This window comes from Puma concolor, chromosome A2 (assembly GCF_028749965.1).
Source record: "Puma concolor isolate L17-30 chromosome A2, mPumCon1.1.hap2, whole genome shotgun sequence".
Taxonomy (NCBI): domain Eukaryota; kingdom Metazoa; phylum Chordata; class Mammalia; order Carnivora; family Felidae; genus Puma; species Puma concolor.
The window spans coordinates 70949101-70970826 of NC_141668.1; the positions used below are offsets into that span (position 1 = coordinate 70949101).

At 40.4% G+C, this 21726-nt stretch overlaps 1 protein-coding gene across 8 annotated transcripts in view; it reads left to right on the forward strand.

Moving 5' to 3' along the window:
- The window catches only part of SLC25A13 (solute carrier family 25 member 13), a 193176-nt gene extending 171687 nt beyond the window's left edge, over positions 1-21489 (forward strand). For all 8 annotated transcript variants that reach the window (XM_086695884.1, XM_086695876.1, XM_086695865.1 and 5 more), the window contains 4 exons: positions 8320-8458; positions 19442-19600; positions 19694-19784; positions 20305-21489. In XM_086695884.1, coding sequence (XP_086552010.1) covers positions 8320-8458; positions 19442-19600; positions 19694-19784; positions 20305-20491 — 576 coding nt within the window. In that variant the 3' untranslated portion in view covers positions 20492-21489. The remainder of the gene's footprint in view (positions 1-8319; positions 8459-19441; positions 19601-19693; positions 19785-20304) is intronic.
- Positions 21490-21726: the final 237 nt, after the last annotated feature.

Here is a 21726-nt window from a genome sequence, read left to right on the forward strand (position 1 = left end):
AGTCACCTTTTCTCTGAAAAGTCATTTTCTTCAAGAAGAGTGGCATGTAGGAAGATAGAACACGAAGAGAATACCCAGCTCAACTAGCTGATCAGCCGTAATGATTGATGATGCAGAGAAGTGGCCTTCATTGAATGTGCTGAAGGATATTGGAATAAAGAGCTTTTTCCTCCTCTTTGGACTTTGAAATCTACATCAAGGAGAAAAAGTTAAAAAGGAATTATCAAGGGCATTGCCTGTGTAATACTGCAACATTTTGAAGGAAACTTGTTGAGGGAATGTGTCAAGAACAAGCCAGCTTGAGCATCTCCTCTTTAAGGTATTAAGTTCTCCCCACAGGGTTTCGAGCCATTGGCAGTTAGGATATTTGAACTGATCATCCCATTGAAAACAAATAAAAATGGGTAATATACTTTAATATATTTTGTTCAAGACTTTTCAAATTCATGAGCTAGTGAGGAATATTCAAGCCAAAATTTAGGTGGGATAAGCAGAACCCTAAAGCTGGCTTTGGCCTTCAAGGCATTTGCCAAACACCTGAACTTGAGCATTAATTTTTGATGTCCCAAGGGACAACCAGGTATTGCCTAAAGTGCTAAGTCTAAAAGAAAGGGGTAGAAAAGGCAAGGCAAGCAAGACACTTAGGTCACAAAATGTAAGGAGGCACCTAGTCTCGGGTGCTGACCTTGTATTGAACATCTCTGGTACTGAGTGCCTCCTTCAAGTCTCTACATTAGGGACCAGTCTTGCCTTACCCAATTCCTGGTCCTGAAAAAGTTCATCTTCCATAAAGCTGGCCCTCAAAGGGTTATACTAACCTCAGTGTAAGGGCAAAGTAAAAATGCTCACTTTTACTATTCTGGGCTATAAGGAAACTTGCTTTGGTTCTGGAGGGAAAGAAAAGGGAGAGGGTTCCCTCCCCTAGAGGTAATTAGGAATTTTAACCTTGTCTCACATGGGTTTGAATGCTGAATTTATGTTTCTTGGGTGATATGAAAACTCTCAAGCTGGCAAAATCTTAAATTGGTAGTATCCACAGGTATCTGACAGGAGCAAACACACATTTTCTCAAAAGGAGCCCACCTTCAACCCAGACCTCAAAGAATTTTCATAGATATTGTTGCAAGGAAACTGAACAGCTCATAGTCTAAAATCTGAAGTCACACAAGGCAACAAGGTACTTTAAGAAAAGATAGCAAAAAACAACAGGCAGCATTTTAAACCTACTAAGTCTTAAAATTTACAAATTATCAAAAATAAAATTAGTGTTTTTTATTTGTTTTAAAAAATGAAAAAGGGTGAAAATATTTATAATGATTAAAATTTAAAACTGAACATTTCAAAATTCTGGTTTTAACAACAGATTAAACACAGATGAAGAGAGAATTAGTGAATTGGAAGATTCTAGTTAGAACTTAGCAATGAGAGACAAAGGGAGATTGACATAGAGGAAAGTATGAGATGGTTTAATAGGTATAAAAGAAAACCAGAAGGAAAAGAGAGATGATGGCTAAAAATGCTCCACAACTATTAAAAGCTATCAATCCACAGATTCAAGAAGTACAACAAATAGCAAGTGGGACATTAAATAAAAATAATCTAGACTAAACATGTCAGAGTGAAGCTGCTGGATACCAAGGCTGAAGAGAAGCTCATAGATGGCCAGAGAGAAAAGCAAATGGCCTTCAAAGGAGAATGGTTGAACTGACAATTAACTTAAAAACAGGAACAGTGGAAGCCAGAAGACATAGAAATGGTGTTTTCCGTGTGTGAAAGAGAAAAACCTTTCAACCTACAATTCTAGACCCTGTAAAAATGTCTTCTGGGAACAAGGATAAAATAAAGACATAGCAAAACTCAGAATGTATATAACCATCAGGCCCTTACTAAAGGAAATTCTAGAATACTGCAGGTAGAAGGAACGTGATCCAGATGACAGTTTTGAGATGCAGTAAGGAAGGAATGACAAAGTGGTAAATGTTTAGTCTAAGTAGAATTGTGTGAATTTAAATATATGTGTAATGGTAATTATAATGTGTCATGTTTTTAAAGCTAGAATTAAAATACATGACCATAAGATGGGAGGGTTGCTTATAATGTAAGTTGTATAAAATGCATGTATTATACAGGAGGAAGTTAACAAAGACCATGAGTGTGTATATTAAAATTTCCAGGGTATAAACTCTTAGAGTAGTAACAGATTGTGGAACTTGCAAATAGTAGGGAGATGTCAAGGGAAAGAAGGCAAGAAAGGAAAGAAAAGAAAAATTGAAAAGGTGGATGTGTTTTATAGATTAGATTTATGAAGGTGACATGCTCAGAGACCAAAATTTCATGTCATAAAACTGTGCCACTAACTAGGTTTCCAGCCTGTCTCACTATGAGCATCATTGGTGGCAAAGCAGTGTGCAATAGACGAGTAGAGAACCAGAACCAACATAGGAGTGGCATTTCCTGCAAAAAACAAAAACAAAAAAACAAAAAAACCTTGAGTTGCCAAGATGCTTTGGTCAGAATTGCAGTGAAATTAAGGAGAAACCAATATCCTGAAAGTCCCTGGCCTAATGAAACTAAATAATAGGTTTTGATATTTTATATTCAAATTGAAGTAATTTCAGTGTCACTGATACCAAGTCTCCAGTTGTTGGCTGGTTCATTTGGTTTTAACACCAGTGACACAATCACGTAACGAGTCTTGGCACCAGTGATATTTCCCAGCAAGATACTGAAACTCACCCTGTTTAAATCCCAGGCACGTGGGCCTAACTCTCCCTTGACTGGGCAGGAGCATTGCTGCCAGACTGTGTATACAAGGGTTAACTCACTTGGGAGAAACCAAGAGGCATGCTAAGGGATCAAGACATGACATGCTGCCCATTGTTTGTAGCTCCAGGATCAAAATATACAATTATACATGCCAAATAAATTCTAAACCTGTAAGGTAGAAAAGGAGGGGTGGCTCTTACTACAGGTGCCAGAAGCATTAAATAACGTCCTCAGACAAGGTGCACCACTGTTGTCTTGAATGCTGCAGGTCCCTCTGTCTGGCATTTTCCCCCATGCTAGACAATGTGCATTCATTGCAGGAGTCTCTGTTAAGCCTCTGTCTCCCAGACCTGCTGGCTCCTGGTGCCCGGCCCTGACACAGAGGTGCCTTTGTGAATGTAATTACCTTCCTCTGTATTAGAAATGTTCTGTTTAGAGCTGTAGTTGCAGGTACAGCTACAATAAGCAGGAATTAGCATGCAAAAAGACCTGCTGTGGCCCTGACTTCTTTATCAGCAATCATTCTTAAGGCTTGTTTTGTTCCTCAGGTTGATTGGGTAGGTGTGATACCATCCAAGATGAAGAGCTTTAAAAGAAGAAAAAAAGATATTGGAGATAGCTAGCTAGCTGTGTGTGTGTGTGTGTGTGTGTGTGTGTGTGTGTGTGTCAGAGAGAGAAATCCTGTTGTATTCTATCTTTTGACAATTTCATGCCTGACAGAGCTGCCAGAGTAAACTTGCGTGGATGATTCCAGCAACTTAAGAACTGATTAAACTCCCTTGGGCTTTCCACAGTATCCATATCAAAAAAAAGCATGAGAAGCAAAAGAAAGAATTCTGATGCCATGGTGATACTATGGCCAGTGTCTCTGAGCCTAACTAGCCTGTGTCAGTTTTAGACTCCTAACTGTAAGTTAAGTGAGACCAACCCTTGAAGAAGTTTTCCTAGACTTTAAGTAGAATGATGATGGAGAGGGTTTAGAATGGTACAAAATAGGAATGGAGCCAGAGTGGATAATTAAACTAGATCTGAGTTTTGATTCTAGTTTATTTATATATAGGTCTCCCCTGAGATGCCTTTTACTGTTCCTGTCTGTTACTTAAGAAGGCCCACTAAATTAAAAAATACAATAATTTTCCCTCTTTGGAGAAAGTGCTTTAATGAATAGTAAGAGATTAGATGATTGCTTATTGTATTTATGAATTTCCCCCCCAAGTGACTTTACTGTGTGCACAAAGGAAATTTGGGGCTAACCAGAGTGTCTGAGGGCAGAGATGTCCAGAGAACCAGTGAGGAAGACCTAAGGCAGGCAAATGTGTAGATTTTCTTATAGGGCAAGAAGATTTAAAGATTTATTTTAGGTGGCACACACTTTGTAATTCATTAATTTTTTAATGGCCAAAGTCATGATTTTTGTGTTGCTGACGCAGGCTGTTGGACAGCATGGAATGTTGCCCTTTATTATAAAGTTGCCTGTTCAGAATGGCTGATCACTTAGTAAAATTGTAAGTGGCACAAGTAGATTTCAAGTCAGACAGGTTTGTATTGTGATGTAAGACTGGAGAATGGGTATTCACCGTGAAGTGAAGGATTTATCAAGGAATCTGGGAGAGAAACATTCTCCCTGTTGGAACTTTAAAAGCCTTTTTCACATCCTGCTTCCCTTTTCATTGCACTGGAGCCACAGGTCAGGTATTGCCTGAGGCAGCCTTACAAATTGGCACCTGCCTTTGTGCCTTAGACCTGAAGACAGTGGTGGGGAGAGGAGGCCAGGGAAATTTAAGAAGTCTTTTTCTCTAGCCTTTTGCAAAGTTAGCTCTCCTTGGGAATTGGACTTAGATGCCTGTGGTGTGAGAGAGGCCACGGGCACCTCCTGACCCTGGAGAGTGATTTGCTGCAGGGAGACGCCTGAGGTGCTGTGCTGTGGAAGGGTACAGGCTCCAGGAGAGGCAAGGAGACACAGCCATCCTCGTCCCCCTCCCTCCTTACGTTAGTACTGCAGGTGTTACCTCCTCAGGACTTGTGTGGTTATTCCCTCATTTATTCCTAAACCCCTGGCCCCATAGGATAGCTTTCTTTCTTGGCTTTTCCTTCTCCCTTTTCTCAAATAATTAGAAACCTATGGCCTCTCTTCACGGTCTGACGTTCACTCTCTAGCACGCATAGATTACTGGACCACATTGTCTGATTCCAGGTAGGAAAAATACGGCATCCTCCTGACCATTTTTCCTTTGGTGTTTCATAGTGCAGCTCCACTCTTCCCTTAGATTTGTTCTTGCTTGTCTGTGTTTTGATCAGGATGTTTCTAATTTCAGATCATGTCTTCCCATGGCCTTCTGATCATATTGAAGGCACATAACATTAGAGGGGCTAGCAGCTGTCTTCCTCTCCTTTTTTCAAATTTTAATATCCCAGTACAAAATTGTCAACTAAGCGCTGTTGTATCCCCCTAAAATTATAGATCTTTATTTGAAAACTAAAAGCTTGGCTTTGGTTTCTAATATATTTTTCCAAGAAATTGAGTTTGTTTTCCCAGTAGGAGCCTGACAGCATATCCCAGAGCCTCTCGTTTCTCTTTTTCATTGTGTTTTCTTTTTTGTGTGAGTTGGCAAAGTCAAATCAGTGTCACCAGAAACATGCCCCAGCTGACAGCCAAAGATTTTGCCGAGTGTTCTCTAGCCCCTGGTTCCTGACCCCTGGTTGCTTATTTTCTGAATTAGGCAACACTGATATAGGCAAGATATAAGAGCATGAAGAAAACCCAAAACGTCATGGAGAAAGTGCAGACAATGTGGAGCTGTGTGGAATTCACTGCCTGTCTACCTTCTGGTTAAAGAATGCTCAGTGGAAAGGGTGGTATTTGGGGGTTAAGTGAATGAAGAGGTGATATTCAAGGTGTTGATGTTCCCAGCTTAGCATTCATCAAGGAAGTTGCACGGTGACAGGTGTACCTTGTTTGATCAGATGAGTGAGGCATTGAACAGCTTTATTTAAGAGGAACCAGGCTGACCAGAGAGAGGAAAATGGGAAAGTAAAGTCATTACAAAGCTTTGAGAAGAATGAGAATATGGGGCCTAATCCACAGGACTGCCAAGACCAAAGATGGCGGTAGAGTTTTGGAAACAACAAATAGAAAGGAAATTTGGGCAATATGGCTGAGTAATAAAAGAGATGTTAGACCATACCAGTCCTTCCCCACTCCAACCTCCCAAGACAACCCCACAAAACCACATACCATGAATTTAAAGAGAAGAAAAGGATAACTCAGAACCACAGAATGATGGTCTCAACCATGGAATGGTTATTAATGCTACTGATGAAAGAAAAGCTCCAAAACATGTACAGTTGCAGTGGTTATCTCTAGCTGGTGAAAATTAAGCAATTTTAATTTCTAATGCTTTTCTATATTGTCTATGATGAGCAGTTAATATTTTATAATGAGGGGAGAAACATTTTGAAGGAAAAGTATTACCAGCAAAAAAATAGACTGAAGTTTGGCTCTAAAATGTGAATATTTGGGAGGTGAGGGTAAAAGTAAAAACTAATAGGTTTAGTAAAAAACACGATTTGTGGGAGGAAGAATTGTATCAGCTTATTAAAAATTACTCTAAAGAGATTGTTTAAAAAGTCAGCATTATGGCAGTGTTTCTTTCACTATATATGGAGAGCCAGATGTGAAGAAGATTTAACTGATCTTAATTTAAATTGGTTATTTGGCATCTAATTTGAATATCTCCCAAACACTGTCTGCATGGGAGTAAATGACTAGCACAACTCCTAGGAAGGTTTGGAGGCAAAATGAGGAAAAGGAAGTGAAAATAGTGAAACAAACGGGTGAAAGTGTTACTCTCACACAGTAATGATCACATGGGAAGGACTGGATGCTGTGCATGGATATTGGCATTCTACTGTACTTTTCATCCTTGAAAAAGCTGGGGGAGGTGGAAATATTGGAGAGTCCTATCCTGAGTTTTGGACTTTCTCTGGGCACTGCCTCCAAGGATCTCCCCTGAGGAAGCCAATAGTTTGGCCCTTAATAAATGTGTAGTTGATGGATTAATCATCCTGAGCATCACTTTGCATGTATAAAACCACTTTGTGGTTCTTCTTTTCAGTTAGGCATTTAACAGTTTCGGGGGTAGACAAGATACAAAAGTGTAGGTTGATTGGCAAGCAGTACATGATGTGGATTTGCCCCCCCCCCCCATTTTTTTTAAATATCTATATAGAAAGGACAAAGATATCTTAACACATTCATGGGTGAGTTGACTGGGAAGTAGCCAACACAACAGAATCCAGATTCCAAGCATTTGTTCTGGTTAGAAGGATGGGCGAAGCTAGGATGAATTTAAATAGGGTGAAACAAAGTCCTAATTATGTTACTTATTTAAGGCAACTAATTAAGTTATAGTAGACCTAGGTTACTAGCAATTCGTATGAAAAAGACTAAGGGTCTTATTACCCACAGTCGCAGTTTGAGTCAGGAGTGTAATGATGGAGTCAGAAAGCAAAGGCTATAGTAACAGATCTGTAGTGTTAAGGAACCTTGACAGTGGAGCCTAGCATCAAGCAAAAATACCTGCGATCCAACATCACTAGACCTTACTAAATGTCACTGGGCTTGGCTAGTTCTGTTGAATCTGGATGGATTCATTATTTTCTTTAGTGGAAATTTTTAGGTATTAGAAATCTGTGAAAGAAATGGTACTAAATCATTAGGTGTTGAAAAGGGGTGACTTCCTTCCCATTTGGCCTGCCTAAAGTACAATATATGTCTTGTGGTTTTCATCAGAACGCTACATTTCTAGGCACACATCAGTTCTCAAGGCCTCCCCATGCATTATTTTGACACTAGAAATTGTTTGAAGATTTTGCTCTAGTTGTTGATTGCTCTATACACAGCTCTTAAATGGGTAGGAATTATTGTAAATATTTTAAGGCTTTAGAATAAGCATTTATCAATGTTTCATACCCTTGGGGAGAAGGGGCAAATATGTGAATAAGTTAGGGGATCCACGAACCCCTTCAAAAGGTATATAATTTTTTACGTATGTGTAATTTTTTTCTGGGAAAGAGTCCAACACTTTCATCAGAGTCTTAAACAATATAAAGAACAAACCTCTTCCCTTGCCACCTATATAATTTGCTTCCTAGTATGTAAACAAAGGGGCCTCTTGGTTTTTGCTGTCCATCTTCTGAGTACAGACCCTCCTTGAGATGCCAGTGACTGACTTGCCATCGGTAGGGATTTAAAGAGATGTTGCGGGCAGAGTTCCAAAAGTGTTTTAATCAAAATCTAGCCATTGCAATAAACAAGAAGTGCCTCCCTCTTTCTCATACTGCACAATGAAATTTGTTTTATTTTTGAAAAACAAAATTCAGATTTGTTACTTGCAGAATTTGGGTTATTTTTTTTTTGTTCCCCTTTCAGTTTGTGAGTACAAATTTGGTCTTCTCCAGGAATATTTTGTTCTGAGGTAAGTTCCAGAAAAGCTTGATCTTCTCAATGGGATATGTGTTTCATGTGGTTTTTCTTCCTTTTCAAATGTACAGGGTGCCAAAGCATGCTTTCTGCGGGACATTCCTTTCTCGGCCATCTACTTCCCATGCTATGCTCATGTGAAGGCTTCCTTTGCAAATGAAGATGGGCAGATTAGTCCCGGAAGCTTGCTCTTGGCTGGCGCCATAGCTGGTGAGTGGCCCTCACAGGGCTCTGTTCTTCCCCTCTCCCATGTCACTACCTTGGAATTTTGATTGGGCACATGTGAGGTAGGCTACAGATTGCTTTGAATGGCTACTGAAAAGAAAGGAGAAGAAATTAACCTTCTGGCAGAATAGATTAGGCAAACTTAATTTCTTGCCAGGAAAATTTGGTGCCAGATTAGGCAAGCTTAATTTCTTGCCAGGAAGGTCCAGAAAAATTTGGTGCATTTTTTGGCATTGTTAAATTCCAAGTTCCCTATAGTTTCATAATTCCACTTCACAGCATACCAGTGATGACTGTTTAGCTGAAAGTTTTTACAAATTTGAATCATTGTGCTTTAAAGTGTCTAACTGAAATGGTATATAAATGCTTGTCCAGAATCTAGATAAAAGTGACGTAGTACTGACTACTGACTCCTCATCGCTGTGTTACAGGAACAGGGTGTGTGTGTTCATTGAATCCCAGAGGGAAATGACTCTCCTTGTTTTTAGTGCTACAGTGACTATGTCAATAGAAAAAAAGAAAAAAAAAACAGATGATGAGGGGGAAGGTTGTTCTCTACAACCCAATGTAAATTCCCAGAGGAAATTTGATTATAGCCACAGCAGGAATCAGTTGGATCTTTGATGCCCCTGGTTCAGAGATCCTAAAGGCTGGAACAATCTGGATTCGCTCTCCAGGTGGTGGCAAACATTTAATGAGTTAACAAACCCTAAGGCAGTCCTGGGATGGCTGGGTCCAAACATTTTTGATACAGGTGTTGTTCTCCAGAGAGCTGTTGACTTGAGTCTCAGGAGAACAAGCCCCTGATCTGAGAAGTTGTTTGCTGTTTTGTGGACCTGCCTGTAACCTGGGGAGCCCCTAAGGCAGGAACCCATGGAGCTTTTCTTTAATTCTTAGTTAATCCCTTTTCTTTCAAAGGCAGTGATGTTGGTAAATGAGGCAAGGTTGCCCTTTCCTGGCTGCTCAGGGACCCTTGTTGTACAAGGCCACACTACCTCTATCAAGAAAAAAATAATGATTTCGAGACTATAATATAGAATTCCCAGTTTTAATCCCAACTTAGCCATTGGTTGACTGTGCCCTGTTGTATGTCACTTACATGTGTATACATGATAATATTTTCTGAACCAAAAGGTTATAATGCAGTGCATTTTGTACATTGTACAATATAAATAACTTATTTGAAATAAGATAGGACCTACTGGGGAGAACTGCTACACCTGTTGGTAGTGTGCTGCTTGGGCAAATTACCTAACCTACCCCAAGCCTCGGTGTCCTTGGCTGTGAATGGAGATGATAAGTGTACTGACTACAGAGTGTGCCTGTGAGATACAAGTGGGAACACCCATGTGAGGGACTTAGCATAGTGCCTAGCATATAGTAAATACTCAATAAACGTTGGTCAGTATTACATCAAAATCAAGAGAATCTGTCTGTAAATTATTCCAGGAATCGGTTGTAAAATCAGAGGATATGTATTAGAGCTCAAGATCAAAGTCTAGGCCTCTCTCCAAAATACAACAGAAATAGTGCCTGTACTCTTCTCTTGGAGGCAGATAGCCACCCAGAAGGGATTTTATCTTTGGGTAGGAATTTCCTAGGTAATCCATGCTACCAGAGCTGTAGAAATTACTAGCAGGTGTTTTTGGGTTTTTTTGTTGATGTTGTCATTTTCTCTTTGGAGGTTTATTTTCTTCCTTCAGTTTTTTTTTTTCTTTGTTTTTTTTTTTTTTTTAATGATTAGGAAAACAATATTGCTAAATTGTAAAACACTTGGAAAGTGTGGAAAGTAACCGAAAGGGTAAATAACAAAATACTATCTGTTACTCCACGACTCTAAGATAATCCCTATTTAACATTTCTGCTAATTTGTTCCCCCTTGCATCATTTTTAACCATGCATAGTTTTGGGGGTTTTTTAATTTTATTTTTTATTTTTTAAAATTTACATCCAAATTAGTTAGCATATAGTGTAACAATGATTTCAGGAGTGGATTCCTTAGTGCCCCTTACCCATTTAGCCCATTCCCCCCTCCCACAACCCCTCCCATAACCCTCAGTTTGTTCTCCATATTTATGAGTCTCTTCTGTTTTGTCCCCCTCCCTGTTTTTATATTATTTTTGTTTCCCTTCCCTTATGTTCACCTGTTTTGTCTCTTAAAGTCCTCATGTGAGTGAAGTCATAGGATTTTTGTCTTTCTCTGACTAATTTTGCTTAGCATAATACCCTCCAGTTTCATTCATGTGGTTGCAAATGGCAAGATTTCATTCTTTTTGATTGCCGAGTAATACCCCATTGTGTATATATGCCACGTCTTCTTTATCCATTCATCCATCGATGGACATTTGGGCTCTTTCCATATTTTGGCTTTTGTTGATAGTGCTGCTATAAACATGGGGGTGCATGTGTCCCTTCGAAACAGCACACCTGTATCCCAGGGATAAATACCTAGTAGTGCAATTACTGGGTCGTAGGGTAGTTCTATTTTTACTTTTTTGAGGAACCTCCATACTGCTTTTCAAAGTGGCTGCACCAGCTTGCATTCTCACCAACAATGCAAAAGAGATCCTCTTTCTCTGCATCCTCGCCAACACCTGTTTTTGCCTGAGTTGTTCATGTTAGCCATTCTGACAGCTGTAAGGTGGTATCTGACCATGCATAGTTTTAACTATGATCACACTGTGGATATGTGGTTTTCACTTAATTTCATAGCTGAAGCATTGTTAGCCATCACAGCACAATGGTTAATGGCATGTGCTGTGAGGCCAGACTGGGCAGATTCCAATTCTAGTTTCCCCGCTTAGAACTGTGTGACCTGCAGTTGTGTAACCCCTCTCTTCTTGTTTCCCCATCTACACATGGGTAAAAAATGGTCTTAGTCTCATAAAGTTATTTTGAGGTCAGTAGGTACACATTAATAAATGGAAAGATCCAAGAAAGTACCTGGCACATAATAAGTATTTTTAAATGTTCAATAATAACATTATATGTTTTAAAGCTTTGTAAACATAGTTTTTAACTGTCGTATAGTTATCTAACTCTCAATCTTAGATTTTTAAATTTTTTTTCAAAAAAAAATTTAAATGTATTATATTGTAAAAAATATCTTTGTGCTTAAAGGCTTTTCCCCTACTCTGGGACATTTTTTCCTTGGAGATATAGACTCTCTAAAGTGAGTTTGCTGGTAAAAAGCATGACTGTTTTTAATGCATTAAGTACATTATTCTTGGAAGTTGGAACTGGTTTATGTCCCCATGCTGCCTTGTTAGCGGTGCAGCTGTCCCAGCATCTTTCAGAGCTGTTGTTCAGATACCTTCTCTGTTCGCTATCTATTGCTGCATAACAGATTACCCCAGCACTGACCAGCTGGAAACAGCAAACACTGATCATCTCACAGTTTCTGTGGACTGGGAGCAGCTTATCTGAGTGCCTCTAGCTCAAGGTCTGGCGTGAGGTTGCAGTCAAGATGTCAGCCAGAGGCTTGGCTGAAGTTGGAAGATTCACCTTCAGGGTGGCTCAGTCACATGGCCATTGGCAAGAGGCCTCAGTTCCTTGCCACATGGTCTCACTGTAGGTCACCTTGGATGTTCTTGTGACAACGTGACTGACTCCCCTTCCCCCGCCTCCCCTCCCCCCAGGAGCCAGCTCAGAGAGGGATGAAGGGAAAGGGGAGACCAGGGTGGGGAGAGAAGACAGGGGAAGAGAGCAAAGCCCCAGCTGCCATGTCTTTTGTGACCAAACCTTGGAAGTCACACTCCTTTACTTCCACACAATCCTATTGGTTACACCCATCAGCTCTGTGTAATGTACAAGGAGCCTGAACAGAGGCTGAGGTGTAAATGCAGGAGGTGAAGGTCATTTGAGTCATTTGGGAGCTGAGTGCAACACTTTACTTTCATTATTATCCATCTGCTTCCCTATAGTATGGAAAAATACAAAACAGACTGTCATCCGTTGTTTTTTTTTTCTTCAAAGAACATATTAGCCTGAAAGCTTGATGGGCTTGCATATTGCACAAATCTGTATAAACCATATAAGGAGAACTAAACCACTTTCTTAATAACATCTATCAAAAGCCAGGGGCAAATAACTACTATTCTCATTGAAATTAGGGATAAGACAAGGATGTCTCTATCATCCTTGTTTTTCAGGCTTATTTTGGAGGTTCCAGCCAATGTAGTAAAATAGGAAAAAGAAGTAAGAGGCATAAATATTATAAAAGAAGAAATGAAATCAGCATTATTTGCACATGATTGTTTAGCTTCAAATCCAAACAAAAAAATGCCTAAAAATGCATCTGAATTAATAAGTAATGTATTTTGTTATAAGATGAACATAAAAATCTGTATCTAGTGATAAGCAGTTTACTGATGTCATGGAAGGAAGCAGGACAACCAGCTGCTGAGTGTAGATCCTTGCTGGCGTGCTCGGCGGCCAGATCACAGAATTCAGTGTGGAGAAGGGCAAAAACACTTCTGTTTACACATGTGTTGTGCCCAGTGCAACATCATCATTAAGGGCAGTGAACACAAAAATGCACACTTGTGTGGGCTGGTGTATGGAAGATAGGTCAGGCCCCCGCATTCCCTTTGGGGATGCCAGTGAGAACAAAGGCATTTCCTAGGTAGAAGACGTACTGGTGGAGAATGCGCAGAATCCCCGGAAGTATGTCTATCCGAGGGTCAGGGTGATCTTTGTCATTAGGAGAAAGGAGAAACACTTATCTCAAAATAAGCACAAATAGCAATTTGACCACTGACTTTTTTATTGTAACACAAAAATGTCTTACTACTATTTTTATGTGTATTCTTATATAAAATATCTGCTACACAGAATACATATATTTTTTGTTGAATAATTGTATTATAAATAAGATGGATCTGGGATTAAATTAATATGATCATGCTTTCTATGTTTTGATAGTAATTTCAGTATTTAGTAAGTACTGTCTTTTTCTAAAAATTTTATTTGACCTGAAGTTAGATTGTCTTAGTAGTATTTTAACAGAAGTGGTTTTTGATATCTCAAAACCTGGAGAATATTGATTTTTTTTTTTCAGATATATGTATATGGTTGTAAACTGGGAATATCTTTACTTATTTTTTAGAGAAAGCATGCATGCAGGGGAGGGACAGAGGGAGAGGGAGAGAGAGAATCTTAAGCTGGGCTCAGTCTCAGGACCATGAGATCATGACGTGAGCTTAAATCAAGAGTCAGACACATAGCTGACTGAGCCACCCAGGCGCCCCAGAACATCTTTAAACACTGAGAACATCTCCATTATTTCACAGGATAGAGTAAGCCTAACCAATATTTGAATTTATGTTCATTGGCCAGCATGCCTCTGTTGTGTTAGAAGGTGGGAGCCAAAGCAGAGAGCCTGAAATTAAGAAACTAAGTTTTAATTCCCTGCAGTGAACATGTTGCTTTTTGATTATTGAAGGGTATTTCGACATGGCTTACAGATAATATTAAATAAAAGATATCTAGAATTTCTCAAATTTTAGAGCTTCATCATTGGAGGTGATCTTAATTGACAGTGATGAGGTAAAGGATAAATCAAATTTAGATTAAGTTGTAACTCAGGAGTATCTTTAAAAGCTATTCAATACACAGTTAATGGAAGTGCTGTATGTGTGTGATTGTCTGGATGGTTTTGCAAACGTATTAAAAGAATGAGGTTAGGAGAGAAGTACTATTGACATAAATTTGTTAGTTATGTGAACATAAAGGTTAAAATAACTTAAGCAATTCTTAGATCCTTAAAAAAAAGTAATAGGAGAGATTGAATCAAAGTAATAGACTGAGTATATTCATCTGTCTCTCCTTTCAACCCAAATACCTTAAAATGTCGGGAAATACATTTTTTAAAACTCGTATTGGCACTAGAAAATATTAGCACCAGCCCTCGGAAGGCAGGAAACAGAAGCATATTGACTCAGAAACTGGACTGGAGGGTGCCACAACCCAGAACACAGGCAGGAAAAACTGCTCTTAAGGTAAGAGCAGAACCAAAGAATTTTAACCAGTGAGTGAACAATAGAATACCAGGAGTGGGGGAGGGCGTGAGGTAAATCTTTAACGGGAGTGAAAGAGCCGCATTCCTGGCAGGAAGGTGGGGCTCAGTCCTCCCTACTCCTTTTTTGTACCTACTCCTTTTTTGTACGTAGCTTTGGGCAACAATTGAATCCAGGCTGAAAGCCCCTGGCTTTTCTCTTAAGAAAGGCACCAATTGCCTGGAGAAGGCTGAGTGTAAGGAACTGAAAAAATGCCGGCTAAGGCTTAAGGTTCCAGACCTTCACCACAGACGGAATGAGTGCATGCCTGCATGCATGCATGAATGAATGAACGAACGAACACACGAACGAACGCAGCTCTTCGCAACAGGAGCATAAGATAATATCTTCTACTCCCAGAGTGAAGCGCTCCACGTTTCAGCAGCTTGGAAGGTCCCAACCCTGCTAGGCCACCTCCCCAACCCCTGTCCCCAGTTAACAGAGGAGTCCCTCGTTTCACAAAGCCCATTGCTGGCCCCCGACCCCCTCCCCCCATTTGGGAGAGAAACCTGCCGGTGAAACTGACCTAGGTGGTGGTAGAAGCCAGCACTAAGGTAATCAGTCTGTTCTTTGAACTTGAATGTATCAATAGACAGCCAGAGGTCCCCAGACAAGGAGCAAGAAGAGAAACAAACAGAGGAATTCCAGGAAAGACAGGCAATTCAGAGAAAAGAGGACTTTTAAGAACTATACTTAGGATCTGCAGAGAGATTTGAGAGGAACATTCTTAAGGAAGCTTTCTTGAAAATTAGTAAAAGGATTGCCAAAATTAAAAATCCATGCATCATCTGAATGATAGAATGGGTATGCTCAAAGTCCAAATTAGACATCTGGAAAATGAAGCCGTGGAAAAACAGAAACAAGAACTACAATATGGAGCGAAAATATAGAGATAAGAAAAGGAGAAAATGTGTTAGAGACATGTAGGATTAGTCCAGGAGGTCTAACTTCTATTTCATAGGAGCTCCCTAGAGAGAAGTAATATAAAAGGAGGACAGAAAACAAATCAGTAATAAAAGCTCACTTCTCATGTTTTCATCTGCAGTCCTAGCCCTTTCAATTTAAAATGCCAAGGAAGGGATGTCTGGAACCTCGATGGCATTCCCAGACACACCAGCGTTCAGGAGGGGGGCAGGTCTCAAGTTCGTTTCTCCCATAACTCAAAGTTTACGCCTCACAGATATCTCTAAAGCAAAATGAAAAGTGAATTTAAGGAAGAAAAAACTATGGGATATTTGAAACAGAGCAAATAAAAGTTAAACCTGAGAGTGATTTCAGTAACTGGTGACTTTGATAATATGTATTTTTATATAAGAAGGGCTTGCTGGCAAAGGGTGCAAATGTACATTTATTGTACATATTGTAAATAGTGTACTATGTGATAAATGTACGTAATATTTAAATTGGGTAAGGGTAGAGATCAAAAGGGGAACAATTAGAAACAGAAAATAAAAACCACAATATTGGATAGCAGAAATAAGTCTAATAACCACAATTATAACCACAATTGAATGTATTCAGTGCCCCTAGTAAAAAATGCCTATTCTAGACGAGTTGTGAAAGGAAATCTAGTCATCTGAAGTTTGAGAAAACAGTGACATAGAGCAACTGAAAGAGAACGGGTTGAAAATATGTATTAGGCAAATACCAACAATAAGCAAGTTTAGCAATATTAATGTCAGACTGAATGGAATTCAGGGTTTAAAAATAGCACTTAGAAGCACAGAGGCTTATTTTGCACTTATAAAAAATAAAATTCACTAAGCAGATAGTGTCTGCCTAAATAAAGACATAAATTGAGACAAGCTGCAATGGACCAGAAATTGGGTCTATTCGGAACCAACAGGAAAGTTGCAAAGGGGTGGGGGAGGGAGAGGACAGCATGTTAAAACATTTGATGGGCATTCAGGCAGCATCCAAGCAGTATTCCTTGGCTTAAGGATGAGGAGAGATTGCTTGCCACATGTTCATTGGTTAGGAGATAGATCTCAGTCTTGTGCAAGTCAAGCATTTATGGGTAATTAGTCTATCTGTTCTCAAGTTCTGTTCTTCTGAGGGAGCATGCCTGAGAATCTCCTCCTTTCATATCCTCTGGTTCTATTTTAAACTAAAACCCTTTCATGGTATATTGCCATCAACCCCTATGTAGTATCAACGTAATATTGTTTTATAAAACCTCAGCTTGGGGCGCCTGGGTGGCGCAGTCGGTTAAGCGTCCGACTTCAACCAGGTCACGATCTCGCGGTCCGTGAGTTCGAGCCCCGCGTCGGGCTCTGGGCTGATGGCTCAGAGCCTGGAGCCTGTTTCCGATTCTGTGTCTCCCTCTCTCTCTGCCCCTCCCCCGTTCATGCTCTGTCTCTCTCTGTCCCAAAAAAAAAAAAAAAAAAAAAAAAAAACACGTTGAAAAAAAAAAAAAAACCTCAGCTTAAGAGTATGATAAGAACATGATATATTCCCATTCCAAATCTTGACACTTTCCTTAGAAGCTGATCCATCAAATAGATACTATATATAAGGACGAGGAGGGAATTTGTGAATCCCTTCACCTTGATCCAAAATAAACAGATATTAAGTTTGTATCCCATAAACAGAGAAGCACAGTCTTTACAAATACTAATGGGATATTTATGAAAATTGAGGCTGCCTTGCCCCAAAGTTGTATTTTGCTGGTTGTGCTTTCTTTTTATTATAAATGAACTTCTATTCTCTAGGCGCTGGGCCCCCTTTAAAGCGTTGTAATTTTTTATTGGCTAAAGAACACCCCCAGTTGTTCTTGTCACAGAGGTAGTAGGTAGGTCTCATCATCTGTGTCATTACTGAAGCATCCGTCAGGCTGCTGTTGAGGAGCCTAGACGAAGCCTCTCTGTTTCCTAGCCTCCACTTGCTCCCCCATGTTTGGGAGTAGAGAAACCGAGACCTCTTGGTTAGTGTTGTCTTAGCCTTTTGGAAGCCAGTAGAGACCAGGCAAATTTACTCAGAGTCTTTGCCAACCCTGGCCACCAAAATCAACAGATTTCTGGTGGCCAAGCTCTTTCTGGTAGATACTGCTTTCCTGGCCTTGCTTCAGAGCAACATAAGGCTGTTCTCCAGGTTAGTTTCACTAGTCTTCTATCAGAAATCCCCATCCACAGTAACTCCCAGGCCCTCCCAGCTGTCAGCCTGGGAGAGGTGAGGGTGAGTGGGATACGATGAGAGCCCTGGGCAGCTGCCGTATTTCCAGCCCCCAGCTCTCTCTCTCTCTCTGTCTCTGTCACACACACACACACACCACCACCACCACCACCACCAATCGGTCTTGCCAGATGAACTTGCTAAGCGTCTTACACACGTTTCTTTTGGCATATTTATTTCATAATCGGGATCTTTCCTCTCTGCCCCCCAGTACTTACTTCTCTCTTATTTCAAAACAAGGAGCTATTTATGAAAACTAACCGAAGGAGACTTTTTTACCGATGTTATGTATGTCCCCTGTCACTCTGACATCCCTGCCCACTGTCGCAAGGAGGATTTTACTACATGTTGAAAGCAGACAGCCTTGCTAACCTCTTTCTAAACCAGGAAGTAAAACGTAATGGGTGGTGTGAACACAGTGGGTTTCTGAGCATTTTTCCTGTTTCCTTCCATTATGTTGGAGGATAAATTCCTGGCTCAAAGTTAAAATAATTCCTCCAAGTTAATAGGAAATTCAGTATGACTTATCCAGTGAAGCATTGGATATAAAGTGAGCTTTTTCACATGCAACAAATGTGATTAATTTTAGAAAAAACAGTTACTTACATTGGGAGTTTGTGAGGTGGTCCGTGAAGATGGAGGAAGAGCTGTACCTTTAGTAGGATAAATACAGACGTGTGCTGTGCAGAGCTCCCTAGGCGCGTGCACACACACACGCACACGCACACACACACGCTGTAACCTTAAAGCTGTCTGTTAGAAGGATGAGATGTACTTGTGAGCCAGACCACGTTGGTTTGGACAGAAATTCTTACAGAATTATTAAGCCTTAAAAAAAGCAAAGGAGATTTATGCATCTGCATTTGACCAATTTGGTTTGGAATAGGTTCATAATGGAAAAGTAATAAAACCATAAGAGACAGTGTCTTCTGAGTACAGTCTCGCTTTTAAAAAATCTAAACATGGGCTGCCCCATTTTGGATAAAATGACTGTAGAAAAATTTCCCACTGGTAATTTTGGGAGGGTTTTGTTGCTGTTGTTGTTCCTTTTTCATTGATTATTAGCCAGTATAAATTTTCAGCTTTCTGTCAAATATTTTTTCTGGAGATGTCAGTTTTAGGAAAAAGGAATCGTGAAGTGTTATCTATGGGAGTCTCCACCTCTGATCACCACCCCCCTTCCTCCCCCTGCACACACACACACACAGTTTGCTTAGCCCTCAGCCCTCACTGAAGTCTTTTTCTGGTGTAACTGGAGAGGTTAGGCTTTGGTGGGTAAAGGGTGGTTGAACGTGTGCACGAAGGCACCTCCCGTGACTGCCAGCAGCCACAGAAAAGCGTGAAGAGGAAACACATAACAAACTTCACCTCTGAAAATCGGACCTAATAACTTTGCAAGTGACTGATTTAGATGGGAAAGTAAAAAAAAAAAAAAAAAAAAACAGCCTTTCTCCATTTGTTCTCAACCACTTGAAGTAGTGTTACTGACAAATCATTCCTTAAAAGTATTAATAAATAGGAAGCTCCCAAAGCAGTTCGGGGCGGGGAGGTGAGGAGAGTCTTAAGGAGCCTCCATCACTGCAGACAGGACAGTCCTGGCCGTGCTTCCCAGAGGACAGCAGAAGAGGCATTTGATTTCATCAGACTCTTAACTTTCTTTCCACGACCAGCAGTTCAAAGCACAGTGATTTTTATATAGTGAGAATGTGACCAGACTGTGATGGTGGTGCCTTTCCTGCAGGTATGCCGGCGGCATCTTTAGTGACCCCTGCTGATGTTATCAAGACGCGATTACAGGTGGCCGCCAGGGCTGGCCAAACCACTTACAGCGGGGTGATGGACTGCTTTAGGAAGATACTGCGGGAAGAAGGCCCAAAAGCTCTGTGGAAAGGAGCTGGTGGTACGGAAATAATTTGTTCTTAACTAAACCTTTGATATCAGGTAAATTTTTGAAAAATCTAATTGTATCTATTATTTCCCCATTTTCTCAAAGCTCGTGTGTTTCGATCCTCACCCCAGTTTGGTGTAACTTTGCTGACGTACGAATTGCTGCAGCGATGGTTCTACATTGATTTTGGAGGCGTGTAAGTATCCCGCTAGATCTGCAGCTAAGTTTCAGCTCTTCCAGTGCCCTGTCGTTATTAAGATGGGTGCATTAATCTAATTCCTAAGGATGAAGTAGAAAGGACGTAGGAAAGGGGCTCCTGGATGGCTCAGTCGGTCGGTTAAGTGTCCGACTTCGGCTCAGGGCACGATCTCACCGTTCGTGAGTTCGAGCCCCCCGTCAGGCTCGCTGCTGTCATCGCAGAGCCTGCTTTGGATCCTCTGTCTCCCTCTCTCTGTGCCTCCCCAGCACCTTCTCTGTCTCTCTCTCTCCTGCTCTCAAAGATAAATAAACATTTAAAAAAAAAAAAGAAAGAAAGAAAAGATGTTGGAAAATACTGAAATCATGTAACCAAACACATTTCAAAGGGGAACGTACAACCAACTAGAACTCCACAATTTCTTTATATGAGGCAGATTTTAACAACTTTTAAATGTCATTTTTACCAAGATAAGAATGATACAAAACTCAGGTTCTCACCCTGTTTTCTCTCCTTTTAGGAAACCCGTAGGATCGGAACCGGTTCCTAAATCCAGGATCGTACTGCCCGCTCCCCATCCTGATCACGTTGGAGGCTACAGACTGGCCGTTGCAACGTTTGCAGGGATCGAAAACAAATTTGGACTGTACCTACCTCTCTTCAAGCCGTCCACATCTGCGGCACAGGTCACCGGTGGAGGCCCATAGTGGGAGCAGCCCCAGGGTGCGGCCGCAGCTCTGTCCACTGTGGTAGAGAACACCTCACCTCCGATGGAAACAGTGTTTGCCTCCTTTCATTTCCATCTCTTGTTTAAATTCGAGTCTTTTTATAAGGTGAAATCATTCATTTTCTGTGTGCTTTCTTAACCAGAGCGTTGTGAAATTACTCCTAATTATTCTTTGGGCCTCTGCTCACACATCTCTGTTTATAGCTGACATTTACTGGGATTTGGTCAACACTAACATGATTTGGGGAGAAGGAGCAAGTCTGAATAGAAACTAGTGCTGCTCTCCTCAGATTAGGATTATACTCCCAAAGAGACTACTGAATGGCGATCATGGTGCTCAGAGCAAAGTGCTTCATGCATGTTTAGACTGGTAGGAAGCTGGGTACATATTTATCACAATAAAAAAACACTGGAAGAAATGAAAACAAAATTATCAGAAATAGCCAGCCTTGGCTTCAGATTTTAAACATGTACGAATTCTGTTCATGGATTATATTATGAAGATTTTATGTGAAACCATTTTTTTTTTTTTTTTTTTTTTTTTTTTGGTGTCACGAAAACCACATTGAAGATATCATACTCTGTTAGTAGTACCAAGACTTAGCAGGCAGATGTCTTTGTAGTCAGGGAAGTCCTTTTGGTATTTTATTCTATAGACAGAGAAACTATGAGACGCAGCACCTCTCCTGGATGTGCTGATTTGGGGCAAGTTCTCATATGATGCAGTGTGATGATCACTGCCTGTTTCAGGAAACATTGCAGGGAAGGGCACATCCCTCATACTCGTATCTACTTTACTGCCCCCATCCCCTGCCCCCAGCAGTCGACACCTGTTTGCTTTCAAAATCCCACTTGTCTTGAATCATGTGTAAGACAAATATATTCTAATACATGTTTTTATTTAATTTGTGGTGCCTTGCATCATGGTCAGAAGGCTCAAGCGTTTGTGAAGGAGGAAATAAACTATTTTTAAAGCTATTGAATTGTTTGCTCTTGTGTATGTCACGTGGTGAGTGACTAATAATTGTCACTATTGGACTCTATATGTTTCATTTTCAGGGTGGTTTTATTCATGTTGGCGTGGATATATCCTCCTGGCCCTTCAAGGTAATGTGTAGCCTGATTTCCACTATGCCGATGTTCAGAGTGAGTAAAAGAAACGACATTTAACCCTCGATAAGCAAGGAACCCAGCTGACACTTTTTCTCCAGTCAT